Source organism: Mycteria americana, chromosome 2 (genome assembly GCF_035582795.1).
Source record: "Mycteria americana isolate JAX WOST 10 ecotype Jacksonville Zoo and Gardens chromosome 2, USCA_MyAme_1.0, whole genome shotgun sequence".
Taxonomy (NCBI): domain Eukaryota; kingdom Metazoa; phylum Chordata; class Aves; order Ciconiiformes; family Ciconiidae; genus Mycteria; species Mycteria americana.
The window spans coordinates 60,190,596-60,212,704 of NC_134366.1; the positions used below are offsets into that span (position 1 = coordinate 60,190,596).

Consider the following 22,109-nt stretch of genomic DNA (forward strand, 5'->3'; position numbering starts at 1 on the left):
CATTGACTGTGCTAACCAAGAAGGCTGTAAGTAGGACTTGGTATTCTCTTACTTATGTGGTGGCTTTTAAAGTTAGATATTCACAGATTATCTTAATATGTATGTTAATACATATGTTGTGGGCTACATTAAGTTATATTGAAAGCTAAGATGATTTTGTCAAAGCTTTTAACTCTGATTTTTACTAACTCTTCTATTACTGTGTCATTGTTTTTAATAAATTAGAGATTAAATTGCAAATAGCCAAACCCAACATCCTTCTAGGATGTTCATTCACTGAATAATGGCTTTGCTCATGAGAATATTAACTAAGAACATCTCTGTTTCATCATAAAATATCAAAAATAACACAAAACACATCACCGACTCTGTATGGATACTGGTAAGACTGCCATCTCCGCTGGAGCACAAAAAAGACTTAAGATTCCTTCAAAATGTTGCACTCCAAGGGGGTAAAATATGCACACTCTTTCCAAGCAGGTATATTCTTTCATGAAATGTACTAGCTCACTCCTGCCAAAAAAGGGAAGCCCTTCATCCTCCTCACATTCCCAGATGATTTAACTGAATACTCCCTCAGTTTATTGGCTCTTCTGCCTGCCTAATGGTGTGGTAAGTCAGTTAAATACTCTAGCATAGCAAGTTGTCCACTGTCTTTCTAGTTAGCTTTCAATGAGCATTACCTTATTGTGCAGGTATTGGGCCATTAGAGCTGTTGTGACGGTGCGGGTGATACTGTGGTACTGCTAGGAACATGGGAGTGAGATCACCCTGTCTGGCAATCAGCTGCAAGATCTCCTCCTCAGTATCATGCAACGTTTTCCTGGAATATTATGTTCCTCTACTACTTCTGTTTCTTTATCAGAAAACTTCAGTGCTCCCGATAGCAAGATGTGCTATCTTGGCACTCCCCATCCTCCCACCTCCTCCTTCCCCAAATTCCCAGCCCTGCCAGCTTACATTTTTCTTTATTTATTGGTAGAAATTTTATACAATAAATCTTTTTTCCATTCAGTAAAACAGGTTTGGGAAGAATTTGTTTTGGAGATATAACAGCAGTGAAATGCAAAGCTACAAAGAACCTAGAAAATAATTTATCAGCATTTAGAAGTTGTATTTTAAGTCAACATTTTGCTTCAGACATTCCAGTATGCTTCAAGATGTTTTAGAAAAGCCAGTAAATTACAAGATGAAATGACATCAAGGCAGGAAGTCACCTCTTGGTAGAAGAAATGTTGAACTTAAATTTGTTAGAAATTTGGGCTAGAAATTGCTAGGTTTCCATGAGAAACAGAGGAAAGTGGTGTCAAGGCTTGATTTACTAATAAGAAAAAATTGAATTAAAGTTTTAAGAGTATGTGACAGAACTACATGACTTTTACATTAGTTTTATAAGGTTTACATAAATGATATATACAGCATACCAATACATGCAATACGTTCAAAACAGAATGCTATTCATCTTTCTTTAACTGTGCAATACTAATGAACTCCCTAAGAAGTGGGTCTATGTTCATTAAATTTGGATCTTGGGTACTGGGTACAATACTGGGTCACTGAGCATCACAAATTCAATCTGGATCAAACTGGCATATACCAGCCTATCTGCCAAATCAAATGACACTGCAGAGGATTCACCGTACCTGTTGTTTTCACACTAGCTAAGATATGACAAACTACCCAGTGCAGCAGATCACAGCTCTGCTGACTAACAGTACCTGATCCCATCTACAGTCTGCTCTACAATTTTTTCTGTCAATATTTCTGGAACAAATTTGAACTAGCAAAGGCAGTTTATACTTGATCTGTACTTTCTGTTGTGCAGTTGCAAATTTTTTTGATGGTGCTGCCCAAAACCCAGATTCACTGTATTGTTCAGCTGCAGCCTTTCCTGTACCTCTAATGAAGAAGACATCTGAAGGAGAAGATGCTTCATACCTATTATCAATTCAGAGTAACAGGTTGCTACTGAGCCTGGTCTTATCGATGTAGTGGCACCAGCCACAGGCTCATATAAAGTACGATTAGCAAGTTACATGGATATATGGATGCATGCAAGAGGAACGTGTGAAAAGGTGTTTCTCTGGGCCCCAAAGGACCACTGAGAGAGTTACAGTACTTCAAACATTTAACAACAACTAAGACTGCAACAAGTTGTTCTCTTTCTAGTTGCTATCTGACTATGAGATAGCCACACTGGTGCAGGGACAGGAGCAAGGTCTGACATGCCAGGCAGAGGCCTGACTGGAAGAAAGACCAGACATTTCACTCTGCATGACTTCGGGAATAAAATCACTTTGCAGGCCCTCTTCAAGCTGACTGCGCATGCTCCACAGCTGAACTGGCTGGGGCAAGGACTCACTCACAGAATCACAGAATCATATAGGTTGGAAAAGACCTTTAAGATCATCGAGTCCAACCGTAAACCTAACACTACCAAGACCACCACTACACCACGTCCCTAAGCACCTCATCCAAACGCCCTTTAAATACCTCCAGGGATGGCGACTCAACCACTTCCCTAGGCAGCCTGTTCCAATGCTTAATAACTCTTTCAGTGAAGTAAAATTTCCTAATATACCTCTGCTCCTTTCGAGACTGCACAGCCAGGTTACCCTCAGGGGAGTAGTGCATGTGTGCAGCTGTGACAGAGGAGAAGCCTGGCCATGTACCAAGATTTTGCAGGCAGTTCTGGTCCCCCAGCTCAGGTGTGGTTTACCCACACCTGTTAACACCTGGAACACTAAAAACCTTCTTGTCAGACTTTCAGGTATTACCATTCCAGACACAGTGGTTTGAAGTGAACAGCAATGTCAGCTGAGAGACATGCCTTTTATATTTCTGTTGATTGCGCCTGCAAGCTCTACAGGTCCTCTGCCTAGTAGGAAGGGAACTGGGATTGTTTAGTCTGGAGAAGTGGAGGCTCAGGGGAGATCTTATCGCTCTCTACAACTACCTGAAAGGAGGTTGTGGTGAGGTGGGTGTTAGTCTCTTCTCCCAAGTAACTAGCAATCGGACGAGAGGAAATGGCCTCAAGTTGCGTCACGAGAGGTTTAGACTGGATATTAGGAAAAATTTCTTTACTGAAAGGGTGGTCAAGCACTGGAACAGGCTGCGCAGAGAGGTGGTGGAGTCACCATCCCTGGAGGAGTTCAAAAAACGTGTAGACATGGCACTTCAGGACATGGTTTAGTAGGTATGGAGGTGTTGGGTTGACAGTTGGACTAGATGATCTTAGAGGTTTTTTCCAACCTTTATGATTCTATATATTTTGTACGAGCATTTAACGTGATCTGGTTTGTCTGATGGGTTATTTCACTGTAACTAGCAAAACAAATACTGTCACGTATTCAATTTAGTTTTCCAGTAAATATTTCCTGGGATAGCTAAAGGCACACTCAAGCCACACTGGTAGTTTGAGAAATGGCAAAAGGAGGCCCTGAACAGGGGATGTTCCCTTCAGTGAACAGGGCCCCCTTCTGTGCAATGTGCTGGCAATATGCTTAAGCCACATGGCAAAGGACACTTTTGCTGCTGTGACATCTACTGTGGGGTGGGGAATTAAAACATCCATATTCTGCTTTTCATGTGCTTGGCTGATAACAATGCAGGGACAATTCTCCACAATCAGCTTGATACAACAGACTTCTGAAATAAGTTCAAGTTTTCTACAAAATCAGACTTTGTTTTTCCCAATGGAAGAACCTACTAGGAGTTCAAATGATTAATAAATTACTCACAAATGGGAAGATCTACCCATTTTAATTCCTGGGTTTTTTCCCCCCCTGCATTAAGCAGCAGCACTGCTTCTCTTCTACCAACATTTTTAGCACATGCCTCAAGCAGGCATTTTAATTGTTGATATACACTGCTGTTTAGCAGCTATTACAGACTTGCAGGGGTCAAGAATAATGCACATTAGTTAATATGTGAAATTTAAAGTACTTTTAGAATTCATTAGGGAAACTAGAGCGTTGTAATATATCAGCTATTTTTCCTGATCGGAACAATGTTGCCTTACAGCATTCCTGCTAATGTCCTAGGTCTCAACAGTGGTGTAGAATGAAAGATTAAAAACCTTCACTAACAGTTGTTAATGTACTTCTTGGTTTCCTTATTCTCAAGAGATATTTAGATATCCATACATCTTACTGAGGAAAAACCTAAATTGTTTAATAGCTTATAAATTGCACTGAAGCAGTCAGCCTGACTAAAGGAAAAAATGCTGCCGAAATTACCTTAGGGCCAACGCTAGGCTATTCTTCAGAGTCTTCACGCCAGCTTTCTCACTGATAGGTAAACTGAAGCAGTATGTTACTAGTTCTCCTCACCCTGAACTTCTACTTTATGTCTTTCTCACCCCTCTCCTTTCCTTCAAAGCCACAGATGCAAAACAACATTAGTATCTATAGACCGCTGAAATGGGGTAGTAGTGGTGGTGGTAGTAACAAGTGCTTAAATATTCACCCAGTGCTAGGGGAACTGTATCTCTTATGTAAGTGGGAGCAGGATACTGGAGCTTCGTATTGTTAATTGCTCCTGTGGAGAAACAGAAATAACTCCAAAACAATCTGAGGCTTAGAGTTTCTTATCTGAATTCAGGTCCCATCAGAGGAAGGAACTGCCCCCTGTGTGTGGCACAAGTGCTCTGAAGTTGAAGACAGAGTGAAATGTTTTTCCTACTCCTCCCCTGGTGAGTGAACACTAAGAGCTCAGGTTTTTCAAATCCACTCAGGTTTCTAGCTCTCCCACTCTCGCTCTGGCAATCACGGGAGCCAAGCTGGAGCTGCTGATTCTGCAAGGTGGCAGAACAGGTAACAAGACCCTTACACAGATCAAGTCAAAAACTTCCAACTCATTTCCCATCATTCTAGTTTCTTGCAGCCTTCATTTCTTCAAACTTAAATTGTACACTTGGCATTTCTTGGATATAGGTAATACCTAAATAAAATGTTTCACACAATAGTACCTCTCCCAGCTGGTCTACAGAGCCAGCATCAGGTAACTGCCCTTTGTGCGTTGTTCTGAAAACTCTCCACTCCTATCTGTAAGATTGTTTTGAACAGTCCCACAGCCAACAATCTCAAGGGGTAGCATTACATACCAAGAGTTCTCCCTATCTGGGAGCTCCTCAGATGGGGTCAATAGGCAGCTCCCACTTCCCTGGGCTGGGGTTAGGCTGGGATCTCACCAGCACAGGCTCTCCTCCTCTTTTACCTCATGCACCTCTGCTGTAGGCTCCTGGGACTTGCCCAGGACTCTTCTGACTCCCAGGTAGCTTATGCATACTTTATCCTCCAACTCTGACCTCAGCAATGCTGATTTTACAGTTCACTCAACAGTGATATGCTAATTAAAGCAAACAAAACACTTGTTCTTGATTCTGAGACAAACTCGTCTTTACTGCAGAAGCGCAAGAAAAACAGAGCTAGATAAAAAGACAAACATGTTCACCTAATTTCTTCCTCTCACTAGTCTAGATCACTCCTTAGGCTTAAGGTTGGAGTCCTCAAAGCATGCCAGGATCCTCCTTGCTGCACGCGGACTCTTCTCCAAACTGAAGTGTTGTTTTCCAACGCTTTGCACTTTCTTCTTCAGCTGCTCTCCCAGTTAAACAAGAATCCTCTGCTAGAAAGCATGTCTCTTTTCTCTGTTCTTTCTCTCTGATTACGTGAATGCCTCTCATCACTTTTCAGCCCGCATTCTTTCTAAAACGATAGTAACAAATACTTGATTTCTATAGTCTGCTTCTACGAAATCCAGCTGTTGTAGACCGGTGCTTCTTGCAAATCTATTACAGAAAATTATCTTCCCTCAGGCTCTAGTCACTCCATTGTCCCAGGATGGAAGGTATTAGTCAATGGCTCTGCAGTGATAAAAGGCAATGACTGCAAAAAGACTTCTACTTCAAATACATTGACAAGTTAGTGAGAAATCAACTTCACTACTTCACCCAGAACTCTAAGTTATACACAGACTCACTAAATCATTACAGACAGTAAGAGTTAGAAAAGAGAAATGTAAGGATAACAGCAATTCCTGTATATACTTTAGCATTTATTAGCACATTTAAGGAGACAAGGAGATTAAAGTAAATACTCTTATGCCTGACGACCTACATTACGGTTCCAAACTTTTGCTCCTGTATAAACTAGAAAAAAGTAGTATCTTAGATTCTCAGTTAATTTTGCAGATACCAGCATGCTTCTTACGGAAAGTGCAAGTGAAGCCTATTTAGTGTTAAAGTAAACGGAGAGAATAAAGATATATTTTAATAGCACTTTCCTAATTCTAGTAACATACAGACTTTTAATTGCCTATCTATCCTTCCCAAAGTATTAGGACTGTTAGAACTTAAGTGTCATGTAGACCTACACAGTTAAGTCACATAGTGTTGAAGTAGGAAAACCCATTAAGAAAAATGGTATTGATGACTTAGTTTCTTTTTAATGAATTCTCCATATACTAAGACACACTAGCTTTCAAATCTGTTACTGAAAACACTTAGTATAAGAGAAGTTTATGCTATTTTTCACTTTTCCAAAGATACTTCTCTTCCTGATCTCAATTGCATAATCACTATGTCCAATAATAGGTATAACCTCAATATCATGTGCAATTCAAGTTATATTAACTGCACACACACACATCTGGACTGGATATTATATTATTACATCTAAACAACTTCTAGATGTTTTCACAGCAGACAGGTAAAAGAAGCTGAAGGCAGATGGTCACTTTAACCAGACTGTATTTCACAGCATTTTCAAACTTCCCATCTGACATGGTCTAACACAAACACAGGTATTATAAATCACCGCTTTGTGAGAAAAGCAGTCTTGTGCAGTTTATGTGCCTTTTAGCAATTTGCAATGATTTGAATCCTCCATATTGTGGAGGGAAATGTGAAGATACCACAGAATCACGTTAAAATATCTCACACAAGTTCAAAGTACCACTGTTCAGCTATTTAGTGACCAATGAAAAAAAAAATTTATAGAAGTATAACAACTTACATTATGCTTAGTGTAAAATTTATTAGATTTAGGCACTAGTTAAAGTGGAGATTACCTCACTTATACCACCAAATGCTAAAGAAATTTGGCAAAAAAGCAACATTATATCCATATGGAGAGAGACTTTGGAAAAAAATATCTTAGAAAAAGGAAAGGAGGTTAAAAAAATTCAACTGCTGTTTATATTTGATATGTTTGATTTGAAAAAAAACCTCATGTTTTGTGGATATGAATGTTATTGAGAAACAATTTATTCAAGTTGTTTAGGAACACCGTACAAGAAAAGTAGTTCAGATTTTCTCTCCAGAAAGAACCAGGAGAAACCAGCAAAAACCAGTCAGTCCCCTTGAACTTCAGCTAGGGCACCTGCCATGTAAGATTATTGAAAAAACCCCATGTATTAGTGATAATACTGAAGTTTATAAGGACAAGATCACCACCACTGACCATACAACAATAGCCAGCAGCATACTTGCAAGTACTCCATTCTGCTGCTGCAGTTCTGAGCAGGCCACAGGCAGCCCTCAGAGAGGAAATAAGCATTGACCCTGCACGCTAGAGAGTGGAACCAGCTCTCTTAGGACAGGTGCCATGGATATACTATGTGTAACTACAACACTTGTCATTTTAGGACTGTGGGAATGGGCCACCTACACCTTAAAGAGCTGCCTTGAGGTTAACCCAGGCTCTAGGGCAGTCCACAGTATAATGAAGCTAGTTGCTTTTTGCATTAATTCTGTGCCAAGGTTTGCATGGTGCGGCCAGAGAACTTTTAGATTGCACAGCTTGTTTTCTAAAACCCTTTAGGCGGATGAGCGTCTCCATTTTAGAAGAGACAAAAAAGCTGCAACGGAAACTTAGCAGCTTGACACTTTCAGAAAACATGCACAAGCTGTGCACTTGCTCTGTAGGAAACACAGAGAAATACAAGACCATTTCAGTCTCATGATCTAAACGTGAACCAGCACCTTGGTTAATTTTAGCTCTAGTTAATAGCCTAAATGTGTGAAAGTTTACAGTCTCACTGTTCTCTCCTGTGACTTTTTTTTTTCTTATCCAGTTAATGATCTGAGGTTTTCCAAAAGGCATGTTCCCCTTTAATTAACAGATATTGTATTAGGCCTTTGCAATAACTCATCAGTTAGCAGCTCAAAGTCTTTCAGAATCTATAAGCAGCAGCTATGAAGCGAATGATGTCCTGTGATTTCTCCTGAAGCAGACTTTGCATCTACCTCTTGTGCTGCGTATATCAATGATGTACATGTGACTGGATTCTTAGAACAAGGACTTTCCTCTTCAACAGCTGAATAAGCATACCTTTGCTTCCCTACTGATTTATGCATCTCTGAACATACAACAGACCTAGTTAGACCTGTTTTTTCTCAGTACTCTTTCAGTAATTTTGAGAGTTTTGATTTTGCTGTAAATGGGGATAGAACCAGTTTGAGTATCTCAACATCCCCCTGCACAGTGAAATCCCATTCTTTCTTTGCACATTAGTAATTTCAACACAGGAAAACTATTTTATCAAGGAGAAAGAAAAAATTCAGGATACATCTCTGACAAATAGAAGAAAAAGAGAACTGTAGAATTTCATGCAAGAATACAGCAAGAAGATATATACATACATATATTGTTTCTCCATTTTGACATGAATAGTAAGCCTAGTGCAATAACTGGAAAACTGGATTTTCAGAGAATTACATTGTGTTTGAAAAGCTTTACTGAAGAATTTTCCATGTTTTTCTGATACAGAATTCCCATTCAAACGCCTCTTTGTTGAAGTTTCAAAACCAAAAGTTTGAGGGCCAGGTGTCAAAGATCAGCTCTGGAGTAATGGGTATTTCATGCCACCACTTTCATTATGGAGCAGTAACTTAGGCCAGAAGAATAGGATGAAGATGTTACTTCTCCTAAATTTCTACCTACAACAACCCATTTGTCAGAATCCTCAGTCTCTTGCAAAACTGACTTTGTTACTGCAAACTCTGGATGGCAAAAGCAGCCGCTTTTCATCTGTTCATCATACTACAGTACTTTCAAATCTAGGCTAGTACTTCAAATACTGCACGTTTTCCATGCCTTTATTCTGGAATTACTATTATGCGTGTTACATCACAGCAAGGATATATTTTTTTCTTTCACCAAAAGGGGACTTGAGAAAAAAATTACTGTGACATTCTAAGGGTTGTATCACTCTCTGAAAACTAGTTTACCCTGTGCTTACATTCTTCCCATCGCAGCATGGACAGTAACACGTTAGAGGGCTAGTCATGTACACACATAATTTCCATTACTCCACTGGTACCATACTTTCTGGGTAATTGCAAATCTACACTTAAAGAGTTTCCTGCTTTCCACAGGATTCAGAGTATGCTTTATGTGAAGGAGAACAGGAATGTACAAATACGAGTAGCATCTAGCTCTGCATGAGCTGTAGCTTTGCATCTGCAATGTTGTCTTCCTATTTTCATTTAAAAACATATTTCTTCCTGAACACTGGTTGGAAAAACCTGAGATATCTTAAAGGGAAAAAAATTAAGTATATTTTGAATTGGCTTCCTCATATTTATTCCTCTCTAGTGACCAGTATTCTTTTTGCTACTTTGCTTTTGAAGATTAGTGAAATCTACACATTTCTCCCATTTGTCAAATACATGCTAAGTACCTTCATCTGAAACATGATGTAATATTTCAGCAGGCACAAAGGTGCCATGGGGAAAGGTAATCTCCCCTAAGTATTCTGTAAGGAATCCATGAAGAATTTCTTATAGTTTTTCTTCCCTCAAAGAATCCTACCATAAATTTATAGTACAAGTTATAAAGAAACCTAAGCTTAAAGGCTGTCAACATTGTTGTTTAATCTCTTAATTTACCACATAAATAAGAAAAATGTCACCATCAAAATCATACTAGAAGAAAACTAAAGTAATGCCTGCTTCCCAAATGAAGTTGCAAGCACAAAGCTTGCTTAATCATGCAACGTACCTTTCTTAAATCCTCTGATTTTCAGACTATTCATCGATTTCTTCTTAAGCACAAGAAGGTATAAGATTATATTCCAGACAAACGTATGAAATATATTTTAATAACAATACACAATCAGTTTCGATGAGTCTTCAGGGCAAAAATGCCCAGGTCAAGAGCAGCACAGATCCTGCCGTTAGACTGAGGTTTATCCCACAGGACTGATGCCTGGGGTTTGGGAAGACTTCCCCAGTTCCTCCCCCTGCCCCCCTTTTTTTTTTAAATAACTGGTTAAGATAAGAAGAAACTATGACTGTATATATTAAAAGCTGATCTCTTTGTATTAATACGTATCATTTTCACAGTAAAAACTATTCCCTTCAAAATGCTTTATTTTCACCACATATACAAGACAGCAATCACCTAAAATTTCTTCTTATAGAGATTGTTATTTAAATTTTTTTGTGCATAGAACATAGCTTTATGTCCATGATGCCCACGAAATCATGGGTTTCAGTCCTCCTCTTCCCATATCTTATGATCCCCAAGTGGGAAGGACAATATACACATATGCAGTAAGGACTCTGATTTTTAAAAGGAAGTCATTTTGAGGGCATAATAGAGTTAACAGTCTCCTTTGAAAATCAAAGTAGGGTTTTATCAATTGTCCTTTCAAAAATCTCAAAATCACCTCTCTTTTGTAATGGAAACTGCTGACAGCACCAAAGCCTAAGGAAATAAGGAAGATGACATGATATTGAAGGGAGAAAATAAGCAATCAGGAATACAGGAAGTATAAAAGCCTCAGCCAGCCCATGGGAATTATTAATTCACATTTTTATTTTTAGAAAGATGCTATGGCATTTTTATCTAGAAGATTGGCTCCATATAATAGGAAGTCTGATCAATTACAGGATTTTAACATACTACCAGTGGGACTAACTGACAGAGAATATCTAAGATAGGCACTACTGTACTTCAACTCTTAAAGACATTAAGAGTATGATTCAGAAACTTCTCTTCCTCCAGCTTGGGAGACACTGAAAGGCGTATCTAATAGAAAATGCAATCCCTGAAAGGGTTGTACCACTCACAGAAAGGGTGCACCACAGCAGGAAGAAACTCCAGCGATGACTCTGCCATGCAAAGTATGTGGTGCTTCACACCCAAAGTACAAGATTTTGATTTACAAGAGCATATTTTCCTCTCCGTTGTCTTCAGGATTTGATTTTGCTCTGCTCTCTCCCCTCTGCCCCCTCCAGAAATATCTGGTTCCTTAAATCAAGCTACCATCCCTGGCACTTCACATCTTTTCTATTAGTTCTATTAGAGACAAGTTCTAAAACTTGTATCTTCCTTTCTTCTTCTTGTACCTTCTTTTCTTCTCTAATTCAAATTCTCCCTAATTCAAATTCTCCCTCATCCTCACAAGAGAAACCTGCCTTTCTGCTAAGAAAGCCAGCCATGTAAAAATGTAAAAGTGATGAAATGGATGTCCTGATTTCAGCTGGGATAGAGTTAATTTTCTTCCTAGTAGCTGGTATAGTGCTCTGTTTTGGATTTCGGATGAGAATAATGTTGATAACACACTGATGTTTTAGTTGCTGCTAAGTAGTGCTTACACTAAGTCAAGGACTTTTCAGCTTCCCATGCTCTACTGCCTGAGAAGGCTGGAGATGCACAAGAAGCTGCGAGGGGGCACAGCCAGGACAGCTGACCCAAACTGGCCAAAGGGATATTCCATACCATATGACATCATGCTCAGTATATAAGGGAAAGCTGGCTGGGAGGACACTGCTTGGGGACTGGCTGGGCATCAGTTGGCAGCTGGTGAACAATTGCATTGTGCATCACTTGCTTTGTGTATTCTTTTACCATCACTATTATTATTACTACTATTTTATTTCAATTATTAAACTGTTCTTATCTCAACCCACGAGGTGTTTTTTCACTTTCGATTCTCTCCCCCATCCCACCGGGGGGTGAGGGTGAGCGAGCGGCTGTGTGGTGCTCAGTTGCCGGCTGGGGTTAGACTGCGACAGACTTTTTTGGCGCCCAATGTGGGGCATGAAGGGTTTGAGGTAATAACAGATTAACCAGAGCATATTACGGAATTCATATCTGTTAACAGTTGCTGGTCACGATATTGATTCATGTGTTTTCGATATTGGTTTACCTGATCTGCACCATGCTTTTTTTTTTCTGTAGTTGTTAAAGATTGGCATTGTTTTTTGCAGTTTGCTGTGCTCTGCAGTGATTAGTGATGTTTGTTATTAAAACACTGGCCTTGAGCTTAATCTGGTATTTGAGCTTTGTACTGAAGCCATTATTGTACTTCGGGTACCACCTCATGGAGACAATTAGCAATTATACTTCTTCCTCTGAGAGGTCTTTTATGGAGGAAATACAGAATGGCACCTTTACTACCTTCTTCTATAATGTTTCCTCCTTCATTACAATGACTTTTCAATATCTTGAACATCCTTGGGTAGTTAAGATTCTTCTACTGGTATTTCTTGGGAATGTTGTTTCAGTTTTGTCTAAGGTTAATAAGCAATTTAAGAATATCATCCAGAGATCTGCCCCAAGGCTGGATAGTTGGATAGAGTGGCAGGGTGTGTGGGATAGCATGGGCAAATGCCTAGGATGGTGGGCACCTCCAGTGTTTTGGAACTTCACCCCTGAACAACTGCAGAATCCTGAAAAACTAGTAAAATATTTGGAAAAAGTATGCTGTCAGCCCGGCAATTCCAGACAGCCATAAATCACTGCAGCATGCTGGGGCCTGGCCCATGCCTACTGAGCCCTGTTCAACACTATTCAGTATGCTCAAGGGGAAGGGAAGGTCTCTGGATCTGATGACAAAATGACAGGCAGTGCAGCTACTCCAACCCTTGCAACAGACACTGTGATTACTCTGACCCCCGCGACAGATACCGTGGTTACTCCAACCCCAGCAACAGGCACTGCAGCTACTCCAACTGGCAACAGGCACTGTGGCTACTCCAATCCCCGCGGAAGGCACTGCAGCTGAACCAGGGGACCACCCCATGCCAGTATCAGTCACCTTTATACACAAAAAGAAATCTTGGAAGCGAAATTCAGCATGTTTAGTAAGGGATGATGAAAAAGCAGGGCCATCATGAGTACAGGAGGAAGAAGAGGAAGAACTCATAAACGAGGCAGTAACCACCTGATCCCTATCCCTGAGTGAGCTGCGAGATATGTGAAAGGATTTCAGCTGTCATCCAGGTCAGCACATTGTCACCTGGCTGCTCCAATGCTGGGATAATGGGGCCAGTAGCCTGGAATTAGAGGGTAGGGAAGGGAAGCCAAGCAGCTGGGATCTCTCTCTAGGGAAGGGGGCACTGAAAAAAAGGGCACAAGCCCTCAGCCTCTGGAGGCAACGCCTGTCAGGCATGAAGGAAAGGTATCCCTTCAGGGAAGATGTTATATATCACTCAGACAAATGGACCACCATGGAGAGAGGTATCCAGTACCTGAGGGAATTAGCTGTGCTGGAGGTGGTATGATGACCTGGACAATAAGCAGTTATCCAAAGATCCAGATGAAGTCAAGGGCATGCGATCCATGTGGCGGAAGTTTGTACAGGGTGCACCATCGTCGTATGCCAACTCATTGGCAGTAATGACTTGGAAAGATGGAGAGGGACAAACAGTGGATGAATCGGCTGGCCAACTCTGGCAATAGGAAGAAAGTCTCTCTTCCTCCCTATGGGCCTGCGTCTTGGCTGTGGAGAAACTGTCCCAGGAGGTCCAGCAGCTCAAAGAGCATATGTCCTGCTCCCCACCTGTGTGGACCAGTAGCTCAGCTATTAGGAGTAAATGTTCCTCTGCTCAAGAGAGAGGATATAGTGGGTGCACACCACGGGGCACCCTGTGGTTTTACCTGCGTGACCACAGGGATGACATGAGGAAGTGGGATGGAGAATCTACCTCGACCCTAGAGGTACGGGTATGTGAGTTGCAAGGAAAAACAATCACAAAAGGGGGTTCTTCCAGGAAAATTGCTGCTCCAGTTTCCAGTGGGCAGTTCCCCAGACAGAGCAGAAGGGCTGATCTTATTCCCGATCTCAATAAAGGGACTTCTGATTCATATTTACAAGAAGTGAGTAACAAATATTGTGACCAGGACTAGAGGGGCCCTGCCTCCAGCCAGGTGGAGGAAGGGGACAAGCGGGTTTACCGGACTGTGTGGATTCGATGGCCTGGCACATCAGACCCACAGGAGTATAAGGCTTTAGTGGACACCGGTGCACAGTGTACCCTGATGCCATCAAGCTAGAAAGGGGCAGAACCCATCTGTATTTGTGGAGTGACAGGGGGATCCCAACAGCTAACTGTATTGGAAGCCGAAGTGAGCCTAACCGGGAATGAGTGGCAAAAGCACCCCATTGTGACTGGCCCAGAGGCTCCGTGCATCCTTGGCATAGACTACCTCAGGAGAGGGTATTTCAAGGACGCAAAAGGGTACCGGTGGGCTTTTGGTATAGCTGGCTTTGAGACGGAGGAAATTAAACAGCTGTCCACCTTGCCTGGTCTCTTAGAGGACTCTTCTGTTGTGGGGTTGCTGAGCATCGAAGAACACGTGCCAGTTGCCACCACAATGGTGCACTGGCAGCACTATCGCACTGAGACCCCTTGATTCCCATCCGTAAGCTGGTTCGTCTACTGGAGAGCCAAGGAGTGATCAGCAAGACTCACTCACCCTTTAACAGTCCCATACGGCCAGTGCGAAAGTCTACCGGAGAGCGGGGACTAACAGTAGACTATTGCGGCCTGAATGAAGTCACGCCACCGCTGAGTGCTGCCATGCTGGACATGCTAGAACTTTCATATGAACTGGAGTCAAAAGCAGCCAAGTGGTATGCCACAACTGATATTGCTAAAGCGTTTTTCTCAATCCCTTTGGCAGCAGAGTGCAGGCCACAGTTTGCTTTCACTTGGAAGGGCATCCAGTACACCTGCAATCGACTGCCCCAGGCGTGGAAACACAGCCCCACCATTTGCCACGGACTGATCCAGACTGCACTGGAACAGGGTGAGACTCTGGAACACCTGCAATACATTCATGACATCACTGCATGGAGCACCACAGCAGAAGAGGTTTTTGAGAAAGGGAAGGAGATAGTCCAAATCTTTCTGAAAGCCGGTTTTGCCATAAAACAAAGTAAGGTCAAGGGACCTGCGCAGGAGATCCAGTTTTTAGGAATAAAATGGCAAGATGGACGTTGTCAGATCCCAATGGATGTGATCAACAAAAGAACAGCTATGTCCCCGCCAACTAGCAAAAAGGAAACACAAACTTTCTTAGCCGTTGTGGGTTTTTGGAGAATGCATATTCCAAATTACAGTCTGATCTCTCTACAGTAAGCCTTCTCTATCAAGTGAATCGGAAGAATGATTTCAAATGGGGCCCTGAGCAACAACAAGCCTTTGAACAAATTAAATGGGAGAGAGATCATGCAGTAGCCCTTGGGCCAGCCTTGGAAGGACAAGATGTAAAAGATGTACTCTACACCACAGCTGGGGAGAATGGCCCTACCTGGAGCCTCTGGCAGAAAGCACCAGGGGAGGCTCGAGGTCAGCCCCTAGGGTTTTGGAGTTGGGGATACAGAGGATCCAAGGCCCGCTATACTCCCACTGTGAAAGAGATACTGGCAGCATATGAAGGGGTTTGAGCTGCTTCGGAAGCGGCTGGTACTGAAGCACAGCTCCTCCTGACACCCCGACTGCCGATGCTGGGCTGGATGTTCAAAGGGAGGGTCCCTTCTACACATCATGCAGCTGATGCTACATGGAGTAAGTGGGTCATGCTGATCACACAGGGGGCTCGAACAGGAACCCCCAGTTGCCCAGGAATCTTGGAAGTGATCATGGACTGGCCAGAAGGCAAGGATTTTGGAATATTGCCAGAGGAGGAGGTGGTGCATGCTGAAGATGCCCCACTGTATAATAAACTAGCAGAAAATGAGCAGCAGTATGGCCTGTTCACTGATGGGTCCTGTCATATTGTAGGAAAGCATCGGAGGTGGAAGGCTGCTGTGTGGGGTCCTATATGACAAGTCGCAGAAACTGCTGAAGGAGAAGGTGAATGGAGCTAATTTGTAGAAGGGAAGGCCATCCAGCTAGCTTTAGACATTGCTGACTGAGAAAAATGGCCAGTGCTTTTATCTCTATACTGACTCATGGATGGTGGCAAATGCCCTGTGGGGGTGGTTACAGCAATGGAAGCAGAGCAACTGGCAGCGCAGAGGCAAACCTATCTGGGCTGCCGCATTGTCGCAAGATGTTGCTGCCTGGGGGCAGAGAACCTGGTTGTAAAAGTACATCACATAGATGCTCACGTACCCAAGAGTTGGGCCACTGAAGAACATCAAAACAACCCTCAGGTGGATCAGGCTGCTAAGACTGAAGTGGCTCAGGTGGACCTGGACTGGCAACATAAGGGTGAATTATATATAGCTCTGTAGGCCCATGACACCTCAGGCCATCAAGGAAGAGATGCAACATATAGATGGGCTCGTGATCGAGGGGTGGTCTTAACCATGGACACTATTGCACAGGTTATCCATGAATGTGACACACACGCTGCAATCAAGCAAACCAAGCAGTTAAAGCCTCTCTGGTATAGAGGAAGATGGCTGACATATAAACATGGGGAGGCCTGGCGGATTGATCATATCACATCCATATAACACCATATATATCACCATATAACATCATGCTCAGTAAACCAGGGGAAAGCTGGCTGGGCATTGGTTGGCAGGTGGTGAGCAATTGCATCACTTCTTTTATAATCATCATCACTACTACTATTTTATTTCAATTATTAAACTGTTCTTTTTTTTGAGTGGTTCCCCCCCCCCCCCACTTTTACTCTTCTGATTCTCTCCCCATCCCACCAGGGGCAGGAGTGAGCGAGCGGCTGCACAGTGCTCAGTTGCTGGCTGGGGTAAAACCACGACAATGGAGAAGGGAGCCCAAGCTCAGAAAAACACATTTATTTTTCAGTTGCTGGAAAGAAGATGACATTCCTTGATAAGCAATATGGATGTCACAGGCATTACACCCTAATATTCACCTTATAAATTATACTTGTGCCCTCAGCTTCTGGAAATAAAGCATGAGCTTAGCGCTTGTATATCTTCCTTTATGAACAGTGAAGAAGGTTAAATCCGTATGAGGAGGTGGAAGGAGAACTTAATGAACACAGGAGATAGTAAGGGTTTGAGGGGTTGTTTTTAGTATTAAAAATTTAGCAATGCTAAAACTCTGCAGAAGGTGACAGCAAATATCAAAGAAATGTTAATTGGTAAAGTGAAGGAAAACTTTCAAGGCTTGCAAGCATTTGTGTCACCGTTGTTGACCTCTTCTGGAAGATGAACCTTTCTACTGAGAAGAACATGCGATTTCCCATCCTTTCTTCCATGCTTTGATGCAATATGTCAATAGCATTTAGAGAAAGCTATTTTTACTGGGAACAGTTTTTAATAACTGGCTGCTATTGATCAAATATTTGTAAATAAAACTGTCCTTCCAAAGAACATATTTGACTGCAATTCTCCTTAGTTTTACAGGGGCAGCCAGACTCTGTGTATTGGGTTATCCTTGACAACAGAAAACTCAGGTAATACAAGTATTATCAGGTGCAGTTGGAGCACAGTGCAAGAAACACCAAACACAATTTAGATCCACTGATAGAAGCTGGGGCACTGCAAGACTCCAGATTTCTGTACTGCAACTCCAGAAAATGTTCTCAGATAGGTAAAAAAAAATATCAGTGGAATAAAGGAAAAAAAAAAAACCCCAAAACAAACCCTGCCCAGAGACAGCACAGTGGAAACATCCAACTTGTATTGCATGGAGCCACCTCAGTTCTGGGGGGTTTATAAGCTATCCAAAAGTGGCTGCCCTGCTGGAAATTGTGCAGCTTGGAGATGTTGGACCTGAGTTTGTACAGTACTAGCTCAGCTTCAGCCTTTCAGTGTCCATGATTATGTATCTAGCTCTTAGTTACATTACTCAAATATTGTTTACCCCATGTTCCGTACTCCTTCATTGCACAGGTCAGCCCCAGCCTTCCTTCTAATGCCTACAACAGTACTGCACAGCACTGAACCCAAGCAACAGAGAAGCCAATGAGGAGAGGTGCTCTGCTGGATCTCATATTCACAAATGAGGAGGGGCTTGTTGAGGGTGTGAAGGTCAAAGGCAGCCTTGGCTGCAGTGACCATGAGATGCTGACGTCATCAAAGACAAGAAGGTCTTGTACCATAAGCATCAAATGGAAGACTAGGGAAAACATGGACCTGCTGCTGAATGGGGCAGGGGACTCGGTGACACAGGACATGGAAAAGGCTGAGGTACTGAATGCCACTTCTGCCTCAGTCTTTCTTTACTAGCAAGACTGGCCTTCAGGAGTCCCAGGTCCCAGAGAGGGAAGGGCTGGAGCAAGGAAGGCATACCCTTGGTGGAAGAGGATCAGGTCAGGGAACACTTAAGCAAACTGGACATACATAAGTCCATGGGCCCTGACGGGATTCACCCACGAGTGCTGAGGAGCTGGCAGATCCCACTGTGAGGCCGCTCTCAATCTTTAAGCAATCATGGTGATTGAGAGAGGTGCCTGATGACTGGAGGAATGCAAATGTCACTCCTATCTTTAAAAAGGTCAGGAAGGAGGATGCAGGGAACTACAGGCCAGTCAGCCTCACCTCAGTCCCTCGGAAGGTGATGGAGCAGCTAATCCTGGAAGCCATTTCCAGGCACATGAAGGACAAAGTGATCAGAAGTGGTGAGCATGACTTCACCAAGGGAAAATTGTGCTTGACCAACCTGATAACCTTCTACAATGAAATGACTGGCTTGGTAGATGAGGGGAAAGCAGACGATACTTCACTAAGGCCTTTGACACTGTCTCTCATAAGATCCTCATAGAAAAGCTGTTGAAATATGGGCTGGATTAACAGTGAGGTGGATTGAAAACTGGCTGAATGGCCAGGCCCCAAGGCTGGTGATGAGTTGTACGAAGTCTAGTTGGAGGCCGATAACTACCTGTGTACCCCAGGGGTCCATACTGGGTCCAGTCCCGTTTAATATCTTTGTTCGTGATCTGGATGATGGGGAAGAGTGTACACTCAGCAAGGTTGCAGATGATACAAAACTGGGAGGAGCAGCTGACAGGCTAGAGGGGTGTGCTGCCATCCAGAGGGACCTCAACAGGCTGGAGAAAATGGGCTGACAGGAACCTCATGAAGCTGAGCAAAGGGAAGTGCAAAGTCCTGCACTTGGGGAGGAATAACCCCATGACCTATACAAGGTGGGTGCTGACCAGCTAAAAAGAGAAAAGGACCTGGGGTTCCTGGTGGACACCAAGTTGAACCCCTGGTTTATGAACCAGCAATGTGTCCTTGTGGCAAAGAGGGCTAGTGGCATGCTGGGCTACAGTAGGAGTGTTGCCAGCAGGTCAGTTGAGGGAGGGGCTACAGTAGGAGTGTTGCCAGCAGGTCAACTGAGGGAGGTTCTCCTTCCCCTCTACACTCAGCACTGGTGAGGCCACACCTGGAGCACTGTGTTCAGTGCTGGGCTCCCCAGTACAAGAGAGCCATGGACATACTGGATAGAGTCCAACAAAGGGCCACAAAGATGATTAAGGGACTGGAACATCTCTCCTATGAAGAAAGGCTGAGAGAGCTAGGACTGTTTAGACTGGAGAAGGCTTGGGGCAGGGATGGAGTGGGGTGTGGATCTCATCAATGGGTACAAATTCCTGAAGTGACAGTGTAAAGAAGATGGAGCCAGGCTCTTTTCAGTGGTGCCCAGTGACTGGACAAGAGGCAACAGGCACAAACTGAAACACAGGACATGCCATCTGAACATCAGGAAACACTTTCTCACTGTGATGGTGACCAAGCACTGGCGCAGGTTGCCCAGAGAGGTTGTTGAGGCTTCATCCTTGGAGATACTAAAAACTGCAGCACTACCACCTTGCCTCTCTAGCCCTTTTGTGAACTCCCATCTTATATGTAAGTATTTCATGCTTCTCAGACATGAAACACCAGAAACTTTATGATCATGTGAAGAGCCTGATGCTGAACAAATGCCAGATTAGACCTGCAGAGATATGAAATTGTTCATCTCCCCTGTTATGGGAGATGCTCCCAGTGCTGAGCACCTTGGTACTCATCTGAGGGCCAGCAGACTTTGAGGAGACAGTATTCACCTCTGGTGCTTCCTTGCCCTTGCCTGTTCTCCATATCCTCCACCAAAACACATTCCAAATCTTTTGGAAAAAACAGCAGCATACTGGTCCTACCTGTGCAACAGCACTACAGCACAGAGATGGGCAGACAGTTAGATGACTTGCTATAATGAGTATCTACTTTTCCCATCATTTTCATCCTCCATTACCTCAAATACAACTAAAAACCATCCATTACATACTTCACAGATGTGGATATGCCAATCATAATCAATCATTGCATAGTCTCTAGTGTTTTACAGACTGATACATCAGCTCTCACAGAGGAAAAAGGACCACAGCTAAACAAACCTGGGCTATACATTATAGAGACAAGACACTAACAGATCTATCTTTGCAAACTGACTGAAAATTTGAATCCCTTCTCCCCTGACAACTCATGATACCAGAATACCATGGAAAAGACAGAAAACAGGAATGGCTTCCTGTGGCTGGAAAAGTTTCCAGAGTCTTATCTGTCCTCATTCTGAATTTGGGAGGGGAGTTCCCTGCAAAGTTCTGGAAAGGAGAAAGTTTTCTCAGGGGCTACTCAAGGTTTCTGGAACAAAATCCAACAGAATCCAAGGAGTACAAACTTCCACCAGCTTGCTTTCCAAGTGAAACATTCCCTTTGTTCATCTGGACTTCTCTAGCAAATATCTCGTTTTGTGCCTATGTTTCTGTATGTGGATAAAACACAATTTCAAGCAAGAACACACAACACTACACCACTGAAAACACTGAGATGATGGTAATTAATGACTAAGACTCTACAGAGAACAGAGTGAATAAATGAATCAGTACACATCCAGCTTTCTGATTTTCTCAATGCAGCAGCAGCTCCTCACATATCTAGAACTGAAGATAGTACAAACTGCCTGTTAGGTTCTTCCCTGAGTGTTTGCTCACACAATATTCCTGTTGTCTATGAAATCATAAGCCACAGTGAGAAAGTCACCAACAGACAGGCATACGGTCAGAAAAAAAGGCCCTCACTGCAATTTTGTCTCCAGCAAAAAGTACTGACCCTGTCAAAACCAAATCTAACAATTTTCAGAAAGATGTAGATTCTAGATCCAAGCAGATCCAGGGCTAGAAATAAAATGCAACTTTGCCACTGTCAGATTTTTAAGATGACATTATAATTAAGCTTAACATGTATGAAATAATGAAGTCAACTTTTATGAAGACTTGCCTTCATAAAATAACATTCCAATATAAGAAAATGTTTGTACACCTTACAGATAATTAAGCTTTGTCCAAAAGTAAACTTCAAAATAAAAGCAAAACTATAGAAATGTGCCATGTTATAGCACTCCTTTTTCTCATCTCAAGACACAGCCCAGCTGGTTATGATACAGATGATGTCTGGTAAGAGGAAGAGTGCAAGACACTTATTTGAATGAATGAGCAACATGCTGATTCTCAATTTCTTCGCCATCTCAGACTTAGGTCTGGTTTCATGCCTTACCCAAATTCTAGGTTCTTCTACAAGTTCAAAGTACAAAAATCACTTACATGGCTACTTTTTGTGACAGATATTCCTCTTCCAGAGCAATGCTGTCATCTGCTTAGAAGCCCATCTATGTACACACAACGTGAATTTGATTTCTAGTTTCTGCTGGGTACATCACAATTCTGGTGGGCTGCTTGCTTCCCTAGGTAAGCATCCTAAACAGGAACTTAGTTTATGGAGAACTGACTTTTAATTATTGCAGGTTTTCACCTTTAAGTCTTCCTGCAGGCTGTAAATACAATTCATACGCATAGCCAAGAGAAGACTTTCTAATATAAACTATAATTTTTCAGTGTAATTGGATGACAGTAGATTCTTACAGACAACATAATATAGGAGTAAAGCCA

General features: G+C 42.5%; 1 protein-coding gene across 3 annotated transcripts in view; it reads right to left on the minus strand.

Moving 5' to 3' along the window:
• CTDP1 (CTD phosphatase subunit 1) overlaps nucleotides 1-22,109 on the minus strand; it is a 125,567-nt gene that overhangs the window by 8,309 nt on the left and 95,149 nt on the right. The window contains exon 13 of one of the 3 annotated variants that reach the window (XM_075493642.1): nucleotides 5,558-5,708. The exons of the other annotated variants lie outside the window; for them this stretch is intronic. Coding sequence (XP_075349757.1) covers nucleotides 5,693-5,708 — 16 coding nt within the window. The 3' untranslated portion in view covers nucleotides 5,558-5,692. Of the gene's footprint in view, nucleotides 1-5,557; nucleotides 5,709-22,109 lie in introns of those variants that run through there. 3 annotated transcript variants of the gene reach the window in all.